General features: G+C 39.7%; 1 protein-coding gene across 9 annotated transcripts in view; it reads right to left on the bottom strand.

Annotated features, from left to right (window-relative positions):
- Positions 1-24,682, bottom strand: part of LOC119033515 (collagen alpha-1(XIX) chain) — a 119,161-nt gene extending 94,479 nt beyond the window's left edge. For 4 of the 9 annotated variants that reach the window (XM_037123719.1, XM_037123720.1, XM_037123721.1 and 1 more), the window contains exons 1-10: positions 24,595-24,681; positions 22,767-22,827; positions 15,602-15,723; positions 14,628-14,702; positions 14,443-14,542; positions 8,074-8,197; positions 7,421-7,696; positions 6,746-6,826; positions 5,187-5,306; positions 3,948-4,010 (exon numbers count right to left, since the gene is read on the bottom strand). In XM_037123719.1, the coding sequence (XP_036979614.1) occupies positions 3,948-4,010; positions 5,187-5,306; positions 6,746-6,826; positions 7,421-7,696; positions 8,074-8,197; positions 14,443-14,542; positions 14,628-14,702; positions 15,602-15,723; positions 22,767-22,827; positions 24,595-24,649 (1,077 nt within the window). In that variant the 5' untranslated portion in view covers positions 24,650-24,681. Of the gene's footprint in view, positions 1-3,947; positions 4,011-5,186; positions 5,307-6,745; positions 6,827-7,420; positions 7,697-8,073; positions 8,198-14,442; positions 14,543-14,627; positions 14,703-15,601; positions 15,724-18,119; positions 18,517-19,369; positions 19,598-22,766; positions 22,828-24,481; positions 24,562-24,594 lie in introns of those variants that run through there. The other 5 variants (XM_037123726.1, XM_037123727.1, XM_037123724.1 and 2 more) reach the window with 4 other exon arrangements.
- Positions 24,683-25,266: the final 584 nt, after the last annotated feature.

The following is a 25,266-nucleotide window of genomic DNA, read 5'->3' as shown; positions in this document are numbered from 1 at the left end:
TATGCACGTATAAGGAGATGAAGGAGATGAACAAGGGGATTAAGAGGAGAAGGAGGCTGAATTGAGAAAGATGATGAACCTCTCAAGACCCGAGGTGGGAGGAACACATGGGTAGAAGTAGGTCGTAACTTTAAACCATAATCACTTTGTCTCAACAATGAAATGAAATGTCAGGAACAGAATACCTAGTTTTCAGATCAATTAGAGCATTTAATCATTTAATTAAAGTATTCTGTAGAAAAAGCAAGAAAAGGGCTACTTCAGACTCAGCATATTGCTTTTTGATGCTGCAGTTTCATTTTATGTGCGAACATGTTCGAAACACTTGTTCAAGCCACTTGACATCAGTAACTGAATCCTTACAATAGGCGTTGGTGATAGAGAAAAATAACGTTGTAGTAATTACAATAATATCTTAACTTAGATATGCCTTTTTCAATTAACGATTTAATAATGCTACATTAAAAAAATAGCTTTAGACTGGCTGTGTCGGTATAATTGGTGTTAATTAGAAAGAAAAAAGCTGAGGCACTTGTATCACTCAACTGGTGGAGTTGACGACTCATGTAACAGAGGCAGCGGCCTTGGTTGCCGAATGTCCTCCCTCACTCTCCTCCATTTCCTCTCATTCTCTAAACTGTCCTGTCAAATAAAGGCTCAACAGCCTGAAAAATAATCTAAAATAAAGACTAGTGTGCCAGTCACACATTTTACTTGTAACACAAACCTTTATCAGCATTAAACATGACATTATTCTTGAGTTTGGTTAAGTTTTAGTTCAGTGTTGAGAGCAGAGCCCAACTGAAACTTGATTTTTGGGGCTGACGCTAATACCATTATTAGCAAGAGAAATATTCTAATATTGATATCAGCTGTTATACACTAATTTTTTGGGGGTTGGTTCCCACAAAAGTGGGTTTCAAACATTTGTGACAAAGATACCTACCAAAGGCAGGATATTTAACAGTTAGAAATACACTTTATTACAGTGCGTGGAAACAGTTAACATACTGGGAATTGTTTTCTGCATTAAAAAAATAATAATAATATTAATAATAACAATAATCATATTTCATATTGGGAAACATATATGCAAATACAGATATACAGAACATGTGATAGAACAATCACAATAAACATGTTGCTTGGGCTCTCATTGAGATTTATCAGCCTGATGAAAAACAAATAACTTTACCTGATCATACTAGTAATCCAAAGCAGATCAACTGATACAATGTCAAGATAGAATTTTAAAAATATTCTAAAAAGCGACAGTTGTTATCAGCTCAGTGTGCTAGGTCACCGAACACAAACTAAAGAGCTCGGTCTGGAACAAGTAGGCTCTGATCAAGTTTTTACCTCAACTTCGTTGATAGAGTGCCCGAGCATGTAATGGGATTTGTTTTGAATTTTGTTGTTCGGTAAGCAAACAAATGGTGCCAAGTATTGATTTGTTGAAGACCTGGAATTAGATTTCAGATGTTAACAGTATGAGTCACTGACTCCCAGCACAAAACATGGCCCCGCAGAATTAATAGAAAAACACGGAATGACCTGTGCTCCTGAAAATTGTGTTTAAATAACTGTCAAGTATTGTAACATAACAGCTATGTGATTTACAGCTACATGCACTGCGAACATGCTTTTGCTTTGTTGTACACAGACAGATAAGAGATGTTAGCATCTGTCTGGTTGTGCTTCGGTTCAAAACAAACTTGGGCAATAAAACTGTTTGTCACATTGCCTGCTAAACTATACAAGCTGCCTTTTGTGAAATGTGAAATTGCCCGACTCATTCTTACCCACTGAATGTAGACATAACAATTAGCAGCAAGTAATTAATCAGCAGCACCACCAACACACTCCAAGTGCTCGTACACGGACACATTACAGCTCAAGAGCTGATCCCTGCTAGGTCAATTAAGAGTCATTAGAGGCCAATTATAACACATTTACAAATCTGATTGAGACAATCTGTTGCTATACACACAGAGTTTTAAATGTAATATTCAAAACTCTTATATATTATACTTAAAAAATACAAGAAAATGGGCTCCCACATAGGGTGTCTCACATACAAAGATCTACAATTGATGAGGGGTTGTCACCTCAGCATGTATGATAAAAATAATAAAAACTATAAGCTTTAATGCTTCAAATCTATACTTACATTCATTATATAATTACATAATAGGAATATAATGACAGAAGCTCATTATTCCCAATTTCTCACTGACATAAACCTCAGCTTCATGTCAGCTCAGGTTCATCCAGGAATTCATATTTCTTTCTCTCCGCCAACTTCTTCTTAGTGAGCTGACTAGGGGCCATTTATTTCTTTCTTTCATTTCAACCAACCAGATTTTGGCACGATCACCACCAGCCTAAACTTTACATCTGTTCTCCACTCTGCTTTTGTCAGCTGTCATTTTAGTACAAACTGTTCCACCCCTTTTGCCTGCAGTCATTTTCATCCAGTACCTGGGTCAAGCTCACAAGAATCCGCTCCCCATCTTATTCAGATCTTCAGCCATTCTCTACATCCCATAACCGTCACCAACAGTGTCTAGACTCCACCAGTGGGGTTTCCTTTACTACTCACAGCTTCAACAACCCCCAAATATGAATTCATGATGAATTCACGATGGGGTCTAGCAGCCAAAGACTTTTACATTCTCATTTTATGTGCTCAGGGCAATAAAAATGTATTTGCTCACTCAGAATAAAGTCTCTCCTGCTTTAAAATGCAATAACTGCCTTAAAACATGGCAGCTAAATGCAAAACCCAAATTGTTCTCTCAATAATCCAAAAATCTTTGTCATTTGTGATTAATTTTACACAATTTATGGAAGAACAGCAACTTAATTGTGAGGCTAATCTAAACACTATTAAGGACTATGTCAGTTGAACAGTCACAACATATTATTATGTAGACAGCACAATAAAATACCCCAGTTCCAAATTCCAGTGCTGAGCTCTATAGGTATAATGATCTTACAAACATGCAAATCTGCTTTGAGGGAGGAGTACTTCTCTTGAAGGAAAACAGTCATCCAGCATATATCCTAAGCCAATAGCCACATAATGGTAATTAGGACACTGACCCCAAAAGACATCTGGTCTTATCAGACTTACAGTACCACCACCTGTTCACCCCTATGAATTCCATTCATAGCCGAACACATTCTCTTCTGGTTCTTTTTTAACCTTGCATCGTCGGCTAAAAAGGCATACTGTGATTTGTCAGGAGAACAATTTTTTGTTGACCTCCGACCAACACAACACTCACTCTTGTCAGTGCCTGGGCATTTAGCATTTACAAATCCACCTGTCTATTGCGCTATCATTGAGAAATTGTTCTTCTCTTTTTGAACCAGCTGTTTTTCTAGGGATCGGACAAATGTATGATTTCCCAATTCACACACCTTGGGAGATTTGGGAGAAAAGTCACCTTGTCAAGATAATTGTATGGTATCACATCTAAAGACTGAACATGGAACTTTGTCAGACACTCCAGCAGAGATATTTGCTTGCTGACTCGGAGAGATGAATCTCACTGCATCTGACTATGACTTTCAAGTGTCCTGTCCTAAAGGGACTTGGATGCTCGCTTTTTTGACTTCTTGAAGAACCAGTGGTGATGGCCGCAGACAAAGGCATCAGTTGATAGTCGCATTCGAGAACAAGACTACAGTGACTTGCAAGAGGGAACAAAACCCGGTGGCCCATTGATGATACTCTCCATGATTAAATCAATGTTTCTGCATTATGCATGACTTACAATGAATTGTGGACACTGAACGCAATGCTGCCCACTTACTGATGTCTCGACTGCCGTGAAAATATTGCATCTCTAACATTCACTTAACCCCACATGTTTCCTTGTAAGAAAAAATACAGAGATAAATAAGTGCATATATCAACATCATAACAATATGGACCATACCTTGTCTCCTTTATCCCCCTTTTGTCCTGGCAGTCCAAACACACCTGGAAGACCAGACTCTCCCTGTGCACACAGTTTACATTAGTGGGATTAAAAGATTTCTCATAATCAAAGAGAGAATGTGGCTGTTGCTACTGGATCTCTCTTCAACACACTGTCCGTGACATTAAAAGACTTAACATTCATGATTTATGAATTCTGACTACTGACTCTGTGTGAGCAACTCATTTGATTTGGTCCTCTAGTGGTAGAATGTAACTGAGTACTGAACATAAAAACAAAGTTGAGGTACTTAAATTTAGTTTTTTCATAACGTGCAACTTTATCCTTTCGCTATGCTTCATCTCAACTGATTGCTACTGTACATACCTTTGCTATTCAGTTAAAAACCACATATCACCAAAATTTGGTGATACTGTGTCCACATTTATCTGATAAACTGAAGGATTTATTCAAGGAAACAGAAAAGTGTTTTATTCTTAGTCTAAATAAACTGTAAATCCCTTTCTGATAAGGCTGTTTTTCTGAGCGCATGAAAAATTGACTTTTTAGAGATATAAGATCCTCACAGGACAGTAATGCTACATATATATAATGGTCCTATAGCTCTTCAATGCTGTAGATTAAACTGCTGTACATTTACAAATAAATAAAGTTTTAAAGTCAATCCACAGAAAATACTGCACAGTATCATTTGCCTGAGAAGTATGAAAATGTATAATCTTTACTACATGACCCCATTCTTTGATCTAAATTGTATTTATTCTGTAGGAAATAGTGTGCTCTGATGTTGATTAGAACAGTTCATTCTGTTTGTAACTTACAGGCAAAATGTAAAAATCAGAAAAGACGCAGTGTGGAATTGGACATCACCTTGGAGCTGTACCATCTGCTCCCTTCAAAGACAGCTCAAAGCTTTCAGGTCTCAATTTGCATTTCGATCTAACTTTAATATTTGCAGTTGAAAGCATACTTTTGCATTTTCACAAATTTACAGTGGTGTGCAGAATTACCATCCTTGAAAGTTTAGGAGTCAAACCTGTGTTTAGGTATATATTATGACTATACTGTTTTAGGCAGACATCCAAAGGAAATTCTTTTTTGTATACATGTCCTTTAACTAGTTGCTTAGTGCCTGGAAGCATTGAGTAAACACAGTGTAAATAAGTGCTGGGTCAGTTTCAAATAGCCATTACACTTACTCAATTAGAGGCCCTTGTGGGGCTGAATTGATTGTACCTTTTCCGCTGGACAGTGACATCTGTCAATTGACTGTATAGCCGGTTGAGACAGCATCTGGGGCAGATTGGCTGTAACCAGGGGAGGGGAAGTCCCATTAAACCTCTCCTTGGCTTCACACTGGATCAATACAGAAATTTCACCATTTAGACACCATCCCATGTCATGTTTTCTTCATGGCAAAAAAAAGAAACTCAAAAATCCCATTTAATTCAGCACACTTAACCCGAGGTAACCTGGGTTTTAGCTGGATTATAGTTACAAAATGTCATGCTGCAAGCGCATCCTGTGCAGTGAAACTTAGAAAGTACTAAGCAGACTCACAGCGATAAGTCCTTCTCAAGGTTGTGACAATTCCCTCAGAGTAACTTTACACTGACATGACAGCATGCTTATGGAGACATGTAATGGCAAGGGGTCAAAGGTCATCTCTCCATTTGGAATCACTGTAACACTAGCTCTTATTGATTTATGTTGATGGGAGATGTCTGTTATTAAGTTTCTATGCAGGGATGCATGCCCTAATGGATGAGACCAAAACCTTTCGAATGCTTTTATTCTCTGAGAATGCTGTGTAGGTTATCAGTAATTAAACACTGACCTACTGAAGCTCAACTCTCCCTCTCTATATTCTTAACCTATATAGTGCATCTTGGGTAACACTTTATGATAACTCTCATTGATAAATGCTAAACGTATGATTAATTAAACTTCAGTTAATAGTTTTTTCACTGTTAACAAACAATGAAATGCTTTATACACCATTTGTCAAACAATTGTTTCTGGTAAAACCGCAACTGATGGTTTAAATGGTTTATAAGACATTACATTGTTTGCTAACATTAAAAACAGTAACAGTCTGGGTTTATTTGATCACTATGGTGGATGTTTACTGGAACATAAATTTGCTCCTTATTTCACAATACAAAACAATGAAGCAGACTTTTTAGCAATTCAGTGAATTCAACTGTAGTGTCAGTAGAGCCTTTCCATCAACAAGGGAAAGCTGAAGGGGGAATTATGCGACTGGGCATTATCAATTCATTACAACCACAGGGGCTCTCCCCGTGCACATTTGTTTCTGTCCCCATCGCTAGCAGCCATGATTATTTCCTGTTGTTTGAGCAGACTACACAAGATAGCCTGAGGAACGCAGAATGTCGCTGCTGCTTCTCGCTGGCTTGTTTTTGGCAGTTTGTCATAAGATTTTGGAGGAGGCTACGTTTTTCATTGAGAGAAAATGACTTTCTTTTTCCCCATTAAGATCTCAGTGTTCATGCAACACCAGTCTCGGATAACTAGATGGAAACAGACAGGTTACCACGACAGAATTACTGTAACTTTGTTTTTCCCGCGTGTTGTATGAAAAGACACCAAATGAGCATTTGATTACTATACCTAAATTATTTAAACAGTATGATAATGCTAAGAATGATTCTGTACAAAGCGTTTTGATCCTTTTGAGTGGTTGACAACTGAAACTGTGATCACTATAAGCAGCTACCACTTCATTTTAGTAGTAGGCTTAACTTCTGTGGTGACACATCATAGGACGTTACCTTAGGCTCCAGCAGCTCACAGCAGTTTTCCATTTCAGCCATGTAAGGGTCACAGTAGATCAGAAATTGCTTCATTTCAACCTGTGGAAAAAGAACTCCCATTAAAGGTCCATTCTAGCATTCAGTAACAGTTTCATCATCACATTATGCTTCTCTTTTGACTGACACATGTCTGCTCATCACTGTGATACACTCTGTTAAACTGTCAGCAGTTCTAACTTGAAGTTGTCCCGACAATGTCCTTGCAAGCAAAACTGTTTTAAAACATCACAACTAAACCTGATTCATGATATGAATTGTAGAAAACTCTTTATGAGTTGCAGAAGAACTTGAACCTGAGCATTTTCTTGGATTTACTGGCTTTCAACTTTACAAATCACATGGACTCAACAGTTGGCTGTTAATGGTACTTGAGTTTTTCCCAGCGGCATCGGGTGACCAAATTGCATAGCTGACCTGATGATTTTTCAGCACTTCGGGGAGCCTCTGAGAATGAGCGCAACACACATGACACAATAGAAGATTTACACAGATTTAAAATACACCCCTGAAGTGTGCTTTGAAAAGCATTCTCAAGATTTCACGGAACGCTTTTGATTGATACTGGAGGCAGGCAACAAAACAACTAAAACAGATGTATCTTAAGACAAAAAAAAGAGTTTGCCTGTGACATACATCTACAGGTCGTCCATCTTCCACTCGTGTAGTAATGAGAGTGCGCCCACTGGGGTCAATGCTGTCCTTCTCGTCGGTCAGTCTCCTTTCTATTAGCTTGCAGTCCATGTAAATGGAGACTATGTTGCTCTGTACAGAAATGCTCAGCTTGTGCCACTGGCGATCAAAGAGGGCATGTAGGTCACGGCTCTTAAACGTGTAGCGCAGAGTGTTTTTTATCCGGCCCTGAGAAGAAAACTCCACCGCCTTCTTGCCACCGTCAACCACAATGGACACCTGAGGAGCAGAGGAGAGTTTGAAAACAGGGTTCTTTTCCATGCCACCATTAAAATTTTTAATCATATTAATATTTGAAGGCTACATCACACATATGACTACTGGCACTATTTCCAAAACATTCCCACTATGAGATTATTGATAAATAATTACCAGTAATGTGTATATAATTACTCAGTGGGAAAAGACAAGTATTGGACCAAGTAGAACAGTCTGGTAATTAAAAAAGAAATCTTATCAAAACCACGAAAAGACAATCACAGTATAGTCACACAAAGGGATGTTATTTAGTCTCATATCCCAATAACATTAAAGAATGGGCATATATTGCCCCACTGTACTGATATGTGACATTAAAACATACAGTGTGGGCCCACCTGACTGCCTCCGGACTCGTCGAATATCTGCCAAAGATACCAGCGGTCTTTTTTTGTCGTTCTTCTCACCCGGAAGAGTGTGACGAGGGAGTATTCACTTGAAAGCCCAGTTGGAAATATATCTCTAAAAAAAAAACAACAACAATATAACACACTCAGATTACATTAAAGATTTACCTAACAGAATATGAATACTAAATTTAATATTAGAACATCCAAACACTGAAAGATAATCGTGTCATCTTTCATTTCTCAACGCTGAATGACAACTCTAAAGGCTTTCAGAGGCTGAACAATGAACCAGTCAATCAAGCGCAATGATCAATAAAGCATTTAAATATCTTCTTACTGCAGAGCCATTCACATAAATAAACCTGACAAACTTGGTTCCATTTAGCTTGATGAATTTTATACTGGCCTCCCTGTCATTTATTGATCCAAAGTCACGGAACACAATCTTTTACCTCATGTGCCACAGTTACAGGGTTATGGATGCCTCATGCAATGCAGCTATAGGTTTATGTGTGTGACCTCAGCTGCTCTGTAAAGTCAAATAACAATTCTGTGCGCACAGCTGAAAATGTGTTGCAGCAGAGGCAAAATATGCAGAGAAAATAGGGGATATATAGGAAAAACAATATCATTTTTCAAATCACACCCACCCTCGTATGAATTACAGCTTATTCAGTAACTCATCCCTCAGCTCACAGCCCCCCTTACCTCCCTAATTTTATACATAAGAGCAGCAAAACATTGTACCCTTCAAAATGCCCTAACCCTAGCCCTAACTCCAGACTCAGATTAACAGTGGAAGAGCATAAACATAATAAATCAAGATCAGCAAAAATAATAATAATGCAATGATAAGGTCATTGAGAAGGCAGAGCACAGCCTGGGGGAGGGAGAGAGAGAGAGTTTCTTCAGACAGGTTGGAAATTAGTTTTCACTCCAATATATCATCTCCTATTCTCTCAGAGCTTCATACCCTCTTCTATTGTGTCCCTTGAATTCTTTGAGATTTCAGTGTAAACGGTACATGACTAAAATGATAAATACACCAAGTTAAAGCCCTCGAAAAATCAAACATGTCTCTGAGAGGCCAAGGACTGGGAAGGTTATTTGTTGCCCGAGGGCTAAAGGACTATTTCAGCTGCAAATCAATATGAAAAGTGGCAGGGCAATTTATAAAAATGGGAATTTATGAAATAAACTCAACACAGAATATTACCATGCTGCACATACACTAACTGCCTGTACCAAACCTATTACACATTATCACAAGCGGCAGGGAATAACATGAGAGAAAAATATAAAAGAGAACTCTGTATGCACTACACTGCAACTTATAGAAAATAATACATATTAGCGGGTTTAATATAACTGAGTGACTTTGCAGGGTTGTTTTCCGTTAGGGCCCTGGACTTCACACCCTTCTTCTCAAAGTCTCCAACTAAGTGCTCTGATTTCAAAACACGGGCCGTCTACAGTGCGGCACACTTGATCTCTGAGGGCCCAGAGGGTTAAAGTTCCCGACCTTGTGTTGACTGTCATCTGTTGCTAAGTGGCAAAACCCGAAACCCTGTGTAAGTTGGTTTGAACACCGCATTTCTGAGTCTTTGGAAAAATGTTTTGGTAAGTAATGAGTGAGAAGAAATAATTCATTTTCTCTCCAAGGTCCATTTACTTGTATATATAATAACTCTCTCAAATAGGTTTTTGAAGATATGTAACCACCTCCTGGATTTAATGAGAATGTTTTGCTCCAGTGTAAGTGCAGTGACGTTTGTTTACTACAGGGCCGGATTCTACAATGCAAAGTGCTGTAGTGGGGCCTGGTCCAGAGCCAAACTACTGAAGTAGCCACAGCAATAAAGATGGGGGGAAAAAAACCTTCCTCTTGAGTAACATGTCTTTCAGAGAGGAGCGAGTTGTGCTGTATGTTGTTAGTGCACAACCGTAATCAGCGGAAGAACGAAAACATCACAGCGTAACACCCTGGCTGCCACCAGAGTTATAATCAGAACTAATTCCATTTTTAAAAGGATCCACCAAGTGCTTTCTGGAAACTATCACCACTCTTGGAAAATCTCTTTGACCATGTATATTGCTTGGCTGCCGCTACCCCTTGTATAATCAGAGACAATGGTTTGACAGAATGTCACAGCAACACTCCCGGCCTGGTAGAGAATCTCCCGGAAGCGGCTTTAGTGTCCTGGCTTGTCAGAAATCCTATCCAGGAGGGTTCTTTTAAACGAGTCAGAGGAGTCAGATCGCTGTAACTGAAACAATCAAACCACAAATGTTAGCCTAGTTGGCTCACATCCCTATCACTGACACTCAATCCTCCAGTAGATCAAAGTGGGGCTCGACCATGTTGGTTTACACAGTAAATGCATCATTCATGCTTGCTAGGACTTCCTCTCAGCATGAGTTCCCTTTCCTGTTTAAATGTGGAAATGCTGTTCTTGCCAGCATGAAAGCAGACTGCCACTGATCGAATTAAATCTAATGCATGCCTGTGATCTGAAGGAAGTATAATTTATACAACAGAGTGTACATGTCTGTAGCTGAGATGTGTAAGACTTCTATGTTATCATCAGTTAGTGTAAATGTAGAGATCTTACTGCAAGAGGGTAAGGTTCAAAAGTATCCACTGAATTACGTCTGGACTACCAAGTACAGATTCACATGAAAATCAAGCTGCAAGCTGTGCCAAAATGCAGAACCGGAGTGCGACTTTTTCGAGGTATAGACAGAGAGATCAAGACTATACAAGACTATACCCTATATAGACTATAGACTATAAGACTATACCAAACTCAACACAGCCAACACTTGCTGCAATCTCTGCAGTGCCAAAGTCAAAGCAGGCCAGGGCAACGCTGATACAGTGAAACAAGTGGTCTAACAGAAAATACATCGAACAGCTTAAGAGTGTACCATGTTTGGTGTCCCTCACAGGGGTCGAAGCTGATATCAGTACACCTTCAACCTGCAGCAAAAAGCTAAACCGTCCTTGGTCATAAACTTTAAGTGAAGCGTTGACTACTTCATCAACCTCTTCGTGTAATTAATCAGCTAATTGGTTAAGTTGTTTATGGAGATAACAGGCTTTGTTCACTGGCTCTGACGTTATCTTAGCATTTTACTAGCTTCAAGCCACTGACTGCATCTTAAATGCCTCAAAAACGTGCTACTTGGTAAGCTAAAACAGTGTGTGTTTAATATGCCCCAAACCTTTATATGGAACCAATTCTGATCCCCAAGCCAGCGATACCAAATTCTTATACCAGAACCTGGAACCAGGTACCGCTGGGTACTCGTTCCAGTTCTGGCTTCTGTTCAAATATGAACACTAACCAACTCTTGATAGAGGCCACTTATAACAGGAAAACATTTACAAAAATAAGTAATCTGCCAAGAGAAGTACATTCATTTAGAGTCATTTATTACCTCCAGTCAACCTTGAACTGTTTTCACAGAGTGCTAACGCTATGACTATTAAACAAGTTGTCACAACGGCTGCCTCAGTTGTGTTCACTTTGCTCCATCCTTGTCCCCAGCCACTTCTCACCTACCCCAGACACATGCAGATAGTCTGTGTTGCTTTACACTTTTTCTTCCTAGCCAATTCAACCTTTGCCTCTGACTCTTGCATCTGCCCTTTTCCTGTTACTGTGTGGATTCTCGGCTGCCTGTACATGTAAACCTCTGTATTATATTTTTACGGTTAAAATCAGTCTGCCCTGTTTTATACACTGAGGTCCTTTTTCCTTACTTCCTCATATATATACCCTGTAACCGAAGTTACAATCCATGGATGTATATTTGTCAGTAAGTACTGCTGGTATTTATGAGGCTGTAGGCTGAAAGACCACTGGCCTAAACGTATACATATATGGTTACGATAATGTTTCTAAACATAAAATTGAACAAGCACAGACACACACTGTGTTTTCCAGAAATAATACAGATGCGTATGACTTGAAAAAGATTGAACCAGGTTTACAGTATTGATTGCAGTAAGCCCTCATGATTAATTAGCTGACAAGACAGTCGCAAACCCCTGAAGCCACAGACTGATAAACAAACCAAACCCTGGTGATATGATGACACTTTTTCTCAGTCTGAACGACTCTTTTGTGTCTGTATTTCAAATGAGGCATCTACACATAATATGAAAACACCTTACTGAATCCCATTAAACATTTTACTTGTTACGAGCTGTTTCAATGATAGTTGGCATTCAATCAAACAAAAAACAAATAATGAGACATCGCGGTCGCATTCAAAAGAAATGTTGATTCCTGTCCCATTTCAGAGAGAATGCAAAAATTGCATTTGATTTGATCTTTCAGACAGGAACAAAGAACAAGCGGGCCCGCGAATTCTCTCAAGGTACAGCTGACGAAAAAGAACAAACACATCTGAAAACATATAAAAGGTATAAAGACGAGTGTGCTTTCTACCTTTACACTCCGGTGGGTTTTGTTTAGCAAAACTAGGATTGTAATCTCAGTCAAAACAACACAGTCTAATGGGGCTGAGTGCTACCTTTATCTCAAATGGCAAGTAAAGAAAAGGAAACCATTTATTTATGCATTTAAAAGAAAGAAAATGTGCAAAGTGATTAGCTAACATGCACACAGTGAATCAGATATAAATATGAGACAGAAGTTCACATGTGATGTAAAGGCTAAACGTAGATATTCTTCTAAAGACGGACAGTAACTTCAGCATTCTGCTTTATTGCTGTGCGGAAGCATGTTATGAATATGAGTTGCATTTTGTAGGGCAATTTGTCACCTTGCACAAATGTTCCTTGAGTGTGTCAGCTCCGATTTATGCACCATAACGTGTATTGTGCCAAGGAGCTGGCAGAACATTAGGCAGATCCAGAGAGTCGAGCATCTATTGCTGCATATCCTCCGAGTTAAGTGAGCAATGTTTTAGTGGCTGTGGCAGGGGCAGAGGGGCCTCCTGCTTTGTGCAATTGCCCTGGCTTTCCCTCCTCAGCTGACATGCAGTATCACCTGTCAAAGTACTTAGATAATTGGATATGAGAGGGATCGCGGTCTCGCCACTATAACCAATGACACTGTCAGCAGTGTCATTGAGCGCCAGCATCTTCTTGCACTATGGGCCCAGACCGAGGGAAGGGCTGAAGTAAATGTATTTTCAGCCGGCTGACTGAACGGGAAGGGAGATCACAAATCACCTGGCTCAAAGATTCTTTCACCTCCCCAGAGAGAGAGTGGCAGTAAATGTTTACAGTTTGCATGTCATGTAAAAATGCTAAAAATATCCTGCCCCTCCCAGAAGAATGACAAAGTGTTCTCTTTCACTGTTACGACCTAAGGACACAAAGCAACAAATGTCTCAAAGTACATTTTTTACAATCCAGAACATCACTGTAAAGCTTTTTGGCAACCATTACAGGTCAATATGGGCCACTGGTCTTACTTGATATAGCTGAAGGTGCTGAATGTAAAAGAGCCGAAAGGTCTTTATAAATATTGTATCAAATTCAAATCCCCACTATATAATCATATCAGCATCAAGGTGAAACCACAGAGCGGTCCGACCAGTTGACCAGGGGAATAAAGGTCTTCAGTAAATGGCACCTCAGTGTGTCATATATGTAGTTATTTTAATATTCCTATCTTATTACACATGCTCAGACATTCTTTTTTCATTCCTTTATGTCCCACTTCTTGCCCTTAGGAGATTTCTAGAATAAACGCAATATATATTAATTCTGTTCAAATTATTCCCTGTCTAACAGCTCACCTCGCTGCTTGCCCTTATTAGCCAAGGCAAATGGAACTATTGCTCTGAGCAGGGTATATCTGGGTTGCCTCAAGTCAACCCTTTCACGACATCCAGTTATGGCTATGCAGATTCTTTTTTCTTAGACTGCACGGAATCTGCAGGAAAGCAAGCATAAATCCTCATCATGGTCTGCACAACCGCACTCCATAAAAACATTTAACCTATGTGTCAGTGTATTTGAGTTCTAAGAAATGTCTGCAATTCCACAACATTTAAATCAGGGAGCAAAAGAGTAATAGTGAGGGTGCTAATCAAAACAAACACTCTGGTTTAATACTGTTGATAGCCTTGACCACACATGAGTGACTGCATCCTATAGTAGAATTGTATTGTGCCATGGTTCCACAGCAAGAGCAAGAGGGTGGTTGAAAGGAAGCAGCATATTGGGAGATTATTTACTGGGTTGTGGCTGACATTCAGGCTGTCTGTCTGGGTTATCCTCAAATGTCATAAGGAGCCAGGGTGGAACATCTGAGTCCAAACGATGCAGAAAATAAACATGCATGCAAGCGAAATATACATAAGGATGCTACTCACTTTGTTGGCTTAATGAGGGGACTGCTTCCTAATCGAAACGACGGCAGGTCTTCTGTGATTGTTCCCTTTCGCAGGAGAAACTTTTCTGTGAGATCGAACCCTGTGAACAGGATATTAGAGCGTCTTTAGATTTAAAAGACCTCATGCTGATTTATGCAAAGCGGTTGCGTCCACTCAGAACACACCTGTGAGTTCCAGGGGACGATCTAAAACATCAGAAAACCTGTGATCCTCCACAGTCAGACGGGGACATGAGCCATCTAAGGGAAAAAAAACACAAAAAGAAGTTGGTTTTGCTGCGTATTATAGCAAAGCAAATGATAAATTGAATCATTAAATCATTTCCACAGCGCATTTACTTTCTTTCTGAAAACAAACTTCCTCCACATCAGAGCAGAAAATCAATTCATAGTTTTTTTTCCATTAATCTTTAAAACTTTAGTTTCAACACTGAAAAATAGCAGAATGAGAGAAGACTCAGGGTTGAAAATTAAAGGCGAGCATAGATCCACTTTACAGACATTTAAATGCAGATTCACGTCATGAATACTGATAGTCCCACAGTCCCAATTCTATAGATTTTTGTCAGAATGTTACAGTCAGTCTCTTCCAAACTACATAGAAAAGGCAAAGAAAATTAAATGTTTTGTAAAATATTTATGGCATGATTGTATAACAAAGACCTGTTTAAAAAAGTTATGTTGAGTGTCGCAAGGGTGTGGATATGTTCATCCTCTACACGTGGGTTTGGGATGTAAAGCAAAATTACTGTTTTTTTACCTTGACCTCCACAGAAATGTTTACATCGATATATAGTATATATGCTGATGAATGCTTATTATTTGCAGCGATCCCTCAAATGTGTTTAGCAAGCCTTTGTGATAGAGTTATGTACTGTAATGGAGGCAGGATACATTGCAGTTCAACAACAAACTACCCGACAACATATCCACTAAACCCGATATATCTGTGACTGTTCAATACAGGCCAATAATTCTGACCAACCAATACAGGACTCCACATGACAGTGATAAAACTTGCCCATTTTATGGGGACACCGTTATATTTAAGAGTAACTGATGCAGTTATACTAAAATATAGCCAGTTTTCCAGCTGACCCCCCAAAGACACAAGACACAGAGTTGAGGGCAACACACACCTGATCGCTCATTCACTGCCATTCCAAAAGTGCAAGGAATGGAATTTATAATCCAAAGGAAAGCAGCCCATCTCAACGAGTAAATCATGGCTCTGACGAGAGAAAGCGGTCCACCTGAAAACCTGGATGCAAACAGAATCATTTTAAAATTCAGTTAAGTTCAGTCATCGTACCTGGTAAAAGTGAAACCAACAACCAAAAACATGTGCCAAAAGCTAATCTTAACTGAATGTTTATCTGTGTGCAAGTGTAAACACACGGAAAAGCTAATGGACTGAGATTAATTGCAGACACAAGCAAACAATGAGACTCTGCTGGTTTTGTATTTTGAACTTGTTATTCTGCTGGGTGCAACAGCAACTTTAGTTGGAATCAATCTGCCAGCCTGGCACTGAAACAATCTGTTTGTCTGTGTGCCTCCAAAGTTTTTCTTTCTTTTATATCTGGCTGCAATTATATTGCACAGCGTTCTGTCAATTGTCTTCAAAGCAGGTCTTTTCATTTTTCTGTTGAAATTCAGCCGCTCAATAAGATTACGTGCAAGTGGTGTTATTGTGAAATTCAATTTTACCCTGGATTCACACATGACTCTCCCTTACACCCACACCCGCAGGCCCACTCTACTGTCCCTAAAGCCCCTCTATGTATTTATGTAAAGTTTCCCAAACTGGGAAAGCACTTGCAATGCCTTTCATTCATTAGTTTTCATGAACACCTGTCATGCGGTGATGAATGGAGATGTCTACACCGCAGCTAAATCATTATACTCTAAGCTATGTTTGTGTTAAGGTTTCGGTTGTTAACTAGTGAGCCAGGCTGCTTCTTGTTCTCCGTGGACAGTTTGCAATTCATTAGGCCTGTGTGTCATCGCCACAAATTAGATGTGGAACTGCGCCAATGCACTTAATCTGTTCAGAAAGCAATCTACAACAGCGTAAAGACAGCACAACAGGGAGGTATTACCGTGTCTGATGTTGATCTATAGGATGCATGTTAAAAAAAAGCTAGCAGGGGTAAGCAGTTATTCAGCGTTATTTTACTTTCTTTACAATGTGAGCGTCTTATTGCTGGGTGTTCGCTGTCCCCAAAATACATGTGTTTATATTACATACAATGTTATAGTTTACAAGTTTACACTATGTGTTACAAAGTACTTATATGAGAAGTTACAGACATCAACAATACATGACCAGCGGCTGTGCGTGTGCTAGACTGTCCAGTTTAAGTCCTAATGCCAAGGCCTTAATCTTTGTTTCTACTCTATTAACACTGTTGAGTTTTGATGAGTAAGCTGTCAGCAGCGTCTCGCTCAAGGACGTCTCATACAAGGATCAAACCTGGGAAAACCTCCAGTTACAAGTAAGTCTCTTAAACAATTTGACGATGGTGCCAAACCAAATCTTCAGCATTACTCTCATGCCATTGCAAAGACGGCACACATTTTTTAGGGCAGAGTCACCCTTGATGGTGAGAGTCTGCTCTGAGGTTAAGTCAGTGAAGTTATTTCCGTGGCCAGCTCCAACTCAAGCAAAAAAACTTCTTCAGTATTTTTGCCTGTAAAGCCGGCGCAGCGCCAGAACAGTGATGACTTCAATAGTGACTGAGCTCAAAAAGAAAAAAAAAACATTTCAAGTAGTTTTTTTTTTTTCTTGGACTTTCAAGGACTTCAAAAAAAAAAAAAGAAAAGAAGAAACTCAACAGAAGCCTGCAAACAGCTTCACACGTGTGTGGCACCGAATAGATGACTGTAAAATCTGTTCGGTTTTGTGGTTATTCTCTTTAAACAACAGCACAGGTGTGACCAGTCTGTCAGTCCTACAGAAAACGAAGTGGCAAATTATAACTCACAATGTTTTCGTAGAACCTGTAATTAGGGTTTGGCAGTGAATCAACATTATATTGTTATCGTGATATGAGATTATACAGTGTCTTAGATTTTGGAAACTGTTATGTGGCATAGGTGATACTTCTTCCTGGTTTTCGAGGCTACGCTGAAGAGGTGTAATTGCATGAACTTTCCAGACTGTTTAACTGTCATCATATCCACATTACACAACATCTCCTTGAATTAAAGGGGCATTATGTAGTTTTGGAGAAGAAATTTGAATTCCGAAATATCAGTATTTTCCATAACTGATTAAATGAGCTCTTGAGAACACTGTTTGACGCTAGGACGGTGGCAGGGTCCACCACAAACAAGGAAAACAATATGAAATTGTTCTGTCCTTTAAGTTCACTTTGTTTATTCGGTCATGAAAATTAAGAGACTTTATTTATTTAGATTGTTTAAAGAATCAGTCAGTGGGAATCATTCTCTTCTGATTAAAATGTCTTCCACGAAACTACATGGTGCACCTTTAATATTTGTCAAAGTACCAATAGCCTTCCCTACAACATTGTTGCAATATTGATGTTGAAGTATTTGGTCAGAAATATTTGATTTGATTCAATTTTGCCAAGTGCTTTCAAGGAGATTTAACAATATTAAGTCATACTGTTATTAAAGCATCTGCCCTACCTGTAGTTTAGCTTTTTTTTGTTGTTTTTTTTTGACAACACAGCCGTAATCCCTTCACCAACACTGTAATCCTTCCTTCCTGCTGCACAATTTATCTATTTCCACTGGGGAAGAAAAGGGCTAAAGCCTGAGCCGAGTAATGAACTTGACCTCCACGGACCATAATACACCCACAGCACATTAACTGAATTTATATGCACACTCTCACAAAGTGTGACTAGCAGTATATTTTCCCTGATACTCTCCTTCTTTAACTGCCTGTTCTCTGGTGTCTTATCCAAATTAATTCTCCCCTCCACGTGATTAATCCCCACGCATGCCACCATATCAGCACTTCTCCCCAGTGGATCCTAAAGTTTTTGGGTTTTTTTTTTTTTGCATGCAGGGCCTACGGTAGGCTCATCATGGCGCTTGGAGATGAGGTGACCAGCCACTTACAACTGCAACCATGCATGGGCCGCAGACAAGCAGCACTACAGAGGTATCACATGCCTCGACTGTGTGAAGGCGTCATGTTATTCCCCCTTCGTTTCTGCAAACGCATGCGAGCCGAGCAGCCACAGTCACACCACATCTCCACACGACCGATTCTGATCATTGAGGGGCTGCGTGGGAGTTAAATCGGTACTTTAAGACCACACGTTGTTTTGCCTCATGTAGTGCACCATCTGCTGTAAACCTGCGTGGATTTATCACCTAAAAACTGACACGGTCTATTTATTTTTGCAGGCTTTTATCACTCACGGTCAAAAAAAAAAAAAAAAAAAAAAAAAAAAAAAGTGGAGCTAAACTCCATCACGTCTCTCCATCATTCATTCAGCGGCAATAACTTCGCTCAATATTCAAAGGAGCGTGTTTTTTCTCGTCGCGACCGCTGATTGGCTGATTGTATTTTATTTTTTAAAAATTAATAATTACAAGACGATTTCAAAGCTTGGCGTCCTGCACGTTTTAGCACTTTGCTGCTCACAAGTGATGCGTTTACTGCCGCTGCAGTGCGTTCATAAATCAGAAATAACCTCCCCCTCATGAGGCATGCGTCCCGGTTAACAGGCAAGTTGGACGGACCAAGACATGCCTGCGGATTATTGAAATAAAAACAATAACACGCGACATAAAGATGCAACATTGGTCCGCCAAGAAGGGAATCCCGTGAAATCAACACGCTGATATTTACATATATACATGCGTTGCTGTTGTTGTTTTTTTTCTAATTTGTAATGAAATTAACGTGCTCCTGAAGTACTCACAGTTGCTGAGAAAGTTTCCTCTAAAGCAAAAAGAGACGCGAAACAGCGACAAAAGCATAATCCATGTGTGATTACGATCAGTCTCGATTCCGGGATTCCAGGACTTGGAAAATAAAAAGTCACAGTGGGATCTCGCCTGCTGCTAGATCGCGGTCCTTATTAGTTGCACCGAGTGGCCCTCCCACTCTGTCATTATTACTGAAGCGCACTGACAGAGAGACTTGAGCAAACAAGAGGAACACACGCCGAAAAGCTTTCACACCGGGGGGAATAAATGCCCACCGGGCGCTCAGACAAACTCTCTCATTGAACCGAGCCAGGTGCGCGAATTAAAAACCCCGTTTGATGTATTCTCATCTTATCAAACTCTTTCGAATACAAGGCCTGATCCGTTTGGATTCACTCGCCTTTTCAGGTGGCTTCCAGTGTGTTATTATTACTCACTTAGCTGTGTAAGTCGAGCTTAAAAGTAAATGTGGGAACAATGCAAAAAGAGAAAAGTCTCAACACATCACTCATCTTCAGAGGAGTCAGAAAAACAATCCTACCTGTCTACTCATCACAAAACACCCTCCTGCTCCTATTGGACGTGTATTATGAGCATAATAGGTGATCACACATAATGGAGTGACAGCTCTCAGCTGTATAAGCAGGCCTGCTGCAACAGCAGCACACTCCATACATATACTATTTTAGTCAGAAGACACCCGTGTCGCAATACTGTGCTGCTGTGTGGAGTTTCTGCTGGCTGTGTGTTCAGAGGTGCAACAGTTAATCGATTAGTTGTCCACTATCATATTAATCACTGACAATTGTCAGAATTTTTTTTTTTGTTTTTTAATGGAAAATGTCAAAATCCTGTGATTCCAGCTTCTTTCTGCTTTCTGTACTCCTCTATGACAGAATGAACATGAATATCTTAAGTTTGTGGTCAAATCTTATTATAATAAGGCCTTAAATCAACTTAAAAAAAACCCTTCTGATTTCCCCCCCTTTAAGGGTTACTGTAACTGAAATTAAAATGTGTTATACCTTATACTATCAAACACTGATATTTTCTCAGATGGTTGTCATACTGTGAAACTCCCGTACCGTTGCAACCCTACTAGTTGTATAACCATGTTTGAAAGAACATGAATCCGTTGGTGAAAACTTCATTAAAGTTGAAGTGCAGGTACTTTGTTCCCTGAAGTTTCTGTTGAAACACTTCAAGTCACCACACAGAAACAGGTGTTCAGGCACCACACACATCACTGTTTAGACAGATGATTTCAGCACACCCTCCCCTTTCGCCACAGGGACACACACACACACACACACACACACACACACACACACACACACACACACACACACACACACACGCAGACACACACACACACTCACACATGCTTTTCAGGGGTGTGATGAAAGAAAAGAGAAACAAAGAGAAAATGGTTTTAAGAACAAGTGAGGATAAAAACGAAGCAGGTGGCTATGTGTCTTTGTTGGACATTATGCAAACACAACCTTTTTTACTTTTAAGTCCTCGCATTATTTTATTCGGTCTTCTCTGTAATTCTTTTTTTTGTCTGAAGTGAGGACTGAATTATTCGAATCACTGGCAACTGATCAAGCCACAAATGATGTTTAGCTCCCAGCTTATAGTGTACTTTTCATCCTTCAACATCTCCCAGCTTTTACCAATTATACTCCTTCAGCTGTTACTTCAAACAAATTAAAGCAAGCATTTTGAAATGAATAAAAAAACCTTCAAATATTCCACATCTTTCATATTATTGGTTTTATTCAACTTTTTAAAGCCAGTGATGCAGTTTCAGCGCTTCAAGGTTCAGCATTCACACCACAACCTCGTTAAGATGTGCCGTCTGTAGTTAACAGTAACAACGGGAAATAACTTTTATCTTTTGTGGCTTTTTCTGTTATTGGAATTCCATCGTTTTACTTTTGAAAAAAAGTTAACGCTTTGCATAAAAGTGGCGGTGATGGGAGTAATTCTAATTCAAACATAATAAGGCAAGCAAACCATTTTGGAGCAAATTGGCTGTCTTTTTCAGCTGCGATGCTGTTGTATTCATTTACACTCAGTCACGAAATCCCTAAAAGCCCCAGCGCTCTCCGGTCAATTCAAGCCCTCACTCTCGCTTTACTGGCAGTCCAGGAATGTCTTTTTCGACTAACAATGGCTCGATAACAAGGTTGTTGTGCACGAGCATTTAGAGGCACAGTTTTTAACAAAAAAAGAACACCCTCGCCAAGGGTTTGAGTGCCAGCCTCTCTTAAACATGGCATCTTTTTCTTCTTGTACTTCTACAACTCTAATACTTCATATAAAAAAAAATGATTTACTTTGGAGTTTGTGGATGGTTAGTTCTGAAAATAAGCAATGTTTTGGTTTTCTTCACCTCTACTGTATTGGGGTGGCAAGAGAACTATGTGAATGGCTCGGTACCTCAAGGAACATGCTTTTTTTTTCCATTTGTGTGAATCGACCCTTTAAGGTTAGGGCGAGATTGGGGCCATGGTGAATTAATGAAAATGGTATGGCGCCTGATGGGCCAGCAGGCTACAGTGTGTATCATTTTTACAGCAGCTTCCCCTGTGTCCTTAAAAGACTTTATGCTGGCGCGCCTTTACAGATCTGTGTTTTTAATGTTTTTAACTGTAAGACAAACTCCTACCATCTCATATCCAATGTGTGCCGAAGCTGTATCTGTCAACACCCGGTCCAATTTGATGCAGAAACTTATGAAAATCAAACGAGGTGGGTTTTTAATCAAAACAGAGCAAGATTTCCATCAGCGGCTTCAAAGAATTACTTTTTGTAGTAAGAAAGTTGCAATTTAGAGAAACCACGGAGCAAATGCTCGAGACACTGCGTCATCCACAGCCCGATGTCACCCCAAACACTTAAATCACCTGAAACTCGTGTGCCCTGGCTGTCAACAAACAGATCGAGTGCGTGTCGACGTAAAACGGGCGACAAACACGGCCCACCAATTGCTGCATCAAGGTTCCAAGCACACCAAACTGGTGTGACATATTACGAGCTTCAAGGTCCCCCGGCGCAACAGGAGGCTCTCAAACACCCTGGAGATTATTGGAGTTTGAGAGAATTCTCCGTGCAAGTATTTACACAAGAGTGCACATCGCTGAGAAAAATACAAAATCAGGGAATTCAGTTTTAATGGAATGCAAATGGGTCAGAAAGGATTGTTTTCCTGATAAATGCAGACGAAGGGTGTTCATCTGCTGAGGTGTTATTCCGGATTTCTGACTGGAGTTCATTACTAGCTTCACCAGATATTACAAACCTTTTATTTGTGGAGAAAGAGACCGGCAATTTGAGATTAAAAGTTCAACATATTCCATCTCTGTTTGGATGTCTTCTACTCACAGTGCTGTGAAAAGCCGCTCTTCCGGGCGAAGACAGAGTGTGTGGGTGTTTTGTGCCAAACCTGTATGAAAAAAAAGGGTGAAATTCAGTCATTTGTTAGCTTGAATTTGGGGTTGCTGCCCTGCACTAAACTCCTCACTTAATCACCAGCTGTCAAAAGTTTGCAGGGTACTTATTCGGCAGTTCCAGTGAAAACTTTTCAGTGAGGTCTGTGCATTATCCAGGACCGTGACCGGGACACTGTTTGGAAAACAGACATTGCCGTTGATGATTTTAATAGTGTGAACAGCTTAAATCCTCACCAGCTCACCAGCTCACCCAAATTTTGCATCATAAAAAATGTGTTGCTTTGGGGGTTTAAGTGTTGCTGGACTGTGTACAACTGGACAACTGTATGCCATTATGTCTTTCACATTTTGTGTTGTCATTTCATTTTGCAGTAACAAAGAGGTGAATGCAAGCAACATATCCAACATTTCCCTTAAAGGCCATGAGATTCTCGACTTGTGTCTTACACGCAGGAGCACAGGGGTACAAACTATACCAGATGCCAGAGGTAAAAAATTAATTCAAATTAAAACTTTAATTTTACTTGAGGAGCAGAATTTTCTCACATTCTCTCTAAGGATAGACGCATGCCTCTGGACCCTTGCAGCAACTCTGGGGAATTGCCCTTTGAAATAGTATTTTCATGACATTTCAGCTTCAACAGACAGTTTACACATCGGTGAAAAGTCGGTTAAAGGGGGGGGGGACAACAGATGGTCTTGCTGTTTCTGACCCCAAGCCATTGTATTAACATGTTTGGCGCCCCTCAACATGACTCAAAAAATATTCCAAGTCATACTGTCAGAAATTGCCCTTTTAGAGTCAGTGCACTTAAAGCATTACATGTTTAATTCAGTGCTTTTTCTAACAGGTTTAGCTGTTAGCTTGTGCTCTCAATTATTGTTTTTCATTTTGGAGCTTTTGCGTTGTCAAATGCCAAAATTTCAGATAGCCTGCTTGACCTTTGACAACAGTTACTGGTGTTTTGAAGATATTTGAAGTTTCTTCCCTCCAGCTGGAGCGAGGAAAAAACTAAAAAAAAAAAAAAACTAAAAAAAAAAAGTCTGCTGCACATTTAACTTATGCTAACTTTAGTTGAGTTGAGTTACAACTAGTGTTTGCAACTGTTTTATGAACCAAGTGAAGATGGCAGCTGGAAGTGACAGCTAACAGTCTACAACAAAAATATAAATAAATAAATGAATGAATGAATGAATGGAAAAATAACATGGTAATATTGCTACCTGATAATAAAACTTACACTTTTATTTTATTTGTCATGCAATTTGTGAAAGAATATCTCTTAGCTAACTGACCTTCTTTGACTGAAAAGAGCCACAATTAAAGGTTTGCTGTTTTTGTTTGTTTGTTTTTTTGTTTGTTTTTTTGCTATATAGTGCATTTTAAACTACCTTGTTAATAATGTAACTATTCCTTCTAAACAGAAAACCTGTTGTATTACTTCCATGAATGTCTCGGTCAAAACATTCACATAGCATATGACTCATTACCTTGACCTCAAGCTAGCTAAGTTAGCAAGAAGCTAAGCAACAGCTAGCAAACGCTAACAAACTGTTACCAGAGCAACCAAGAGCAGCATGGCCTCTTGAGGAAAGTGTGACAACAATTTAATTCCTTAACTATTGACTTAACGACACACAACTTACCAACAACTTACGAGGTTCAACAATTTTTCCAAAGACAGGGGAAAACAATTTTTCATCAAACTATCTTGGCTGTCCCTCGGACGCAGGGCAGTCTACAATAAAATCATGCTCACCTCTTAATCCTACCTCAGCAAGCACAGGATTAACTGTAGCTATACACTCCATCATCGGGACAGGAACCCAAATTGTTGACACTTATCAGGGTTTATTTATTCATTCTTAGCTTGTCTGCCCTCTAGTGGCTGTTGCATGCACGTAATATACACGAACAATAAGTGCTGGACCGGGATCAGTAAATGACCTCCATTCTGCATTCTAGTTCTCAGTCGTTAGAACTTCCACCAATGAAGTCAATGCTGTGGATATTCTTCTTCAGATTTCACTGTGGATCATAAAATCACTGTATGTAGAATCATCATTTACACATGGTGGCTTTATTGTATGCTCATTGTGCTCACAATGGCCACTAAAAATGTGTGTCTATATATACATTGAGAGAGAGTATATGTATAAATATAGCCCGGCAGCGAGACGCTGAACAGAACATTGCGCCGTTATTCTGAGGTTGCTTCTTCAGATGATTTGAAGGCAGTGGTTTGATACACGAGACACATTTACAGTCTATCGATCTGCCTGGGACTGCTCTCGGTGATAGTATTCATGACCTGGACACAGCGCTGGAACAAAGTGACGGCCGCAGGACAGCAACAGCGCCTCGACTCCCAGAGCTCCGGCGTGCCACCGTATCATCTGTTTTTGAGTCACCGTTTGCACAGTGTTGACTC

The sequence above is a fragment of the Acanthopagrus latus genome, chromosome 15 (assembly GCF_904848185.1).
Source record: "Acanthopagrus latus isolate v.2019 chromosome 15, fAcaLat1.1, whole genome shotgun sequence".
In the NCBI taxonomy this organism is placed as follows: domain Eukaryota; kingdom Metazoa; phylum Chordata; class Actinopteri; order Spariformes; family Sparidae; genus Acanthopagrus; species Acanthopagrus latus.
Note: the sequence above shows the minus strand (reverse complement) of the source record. Positions and strands in the feature narration are given on the sequence as shown.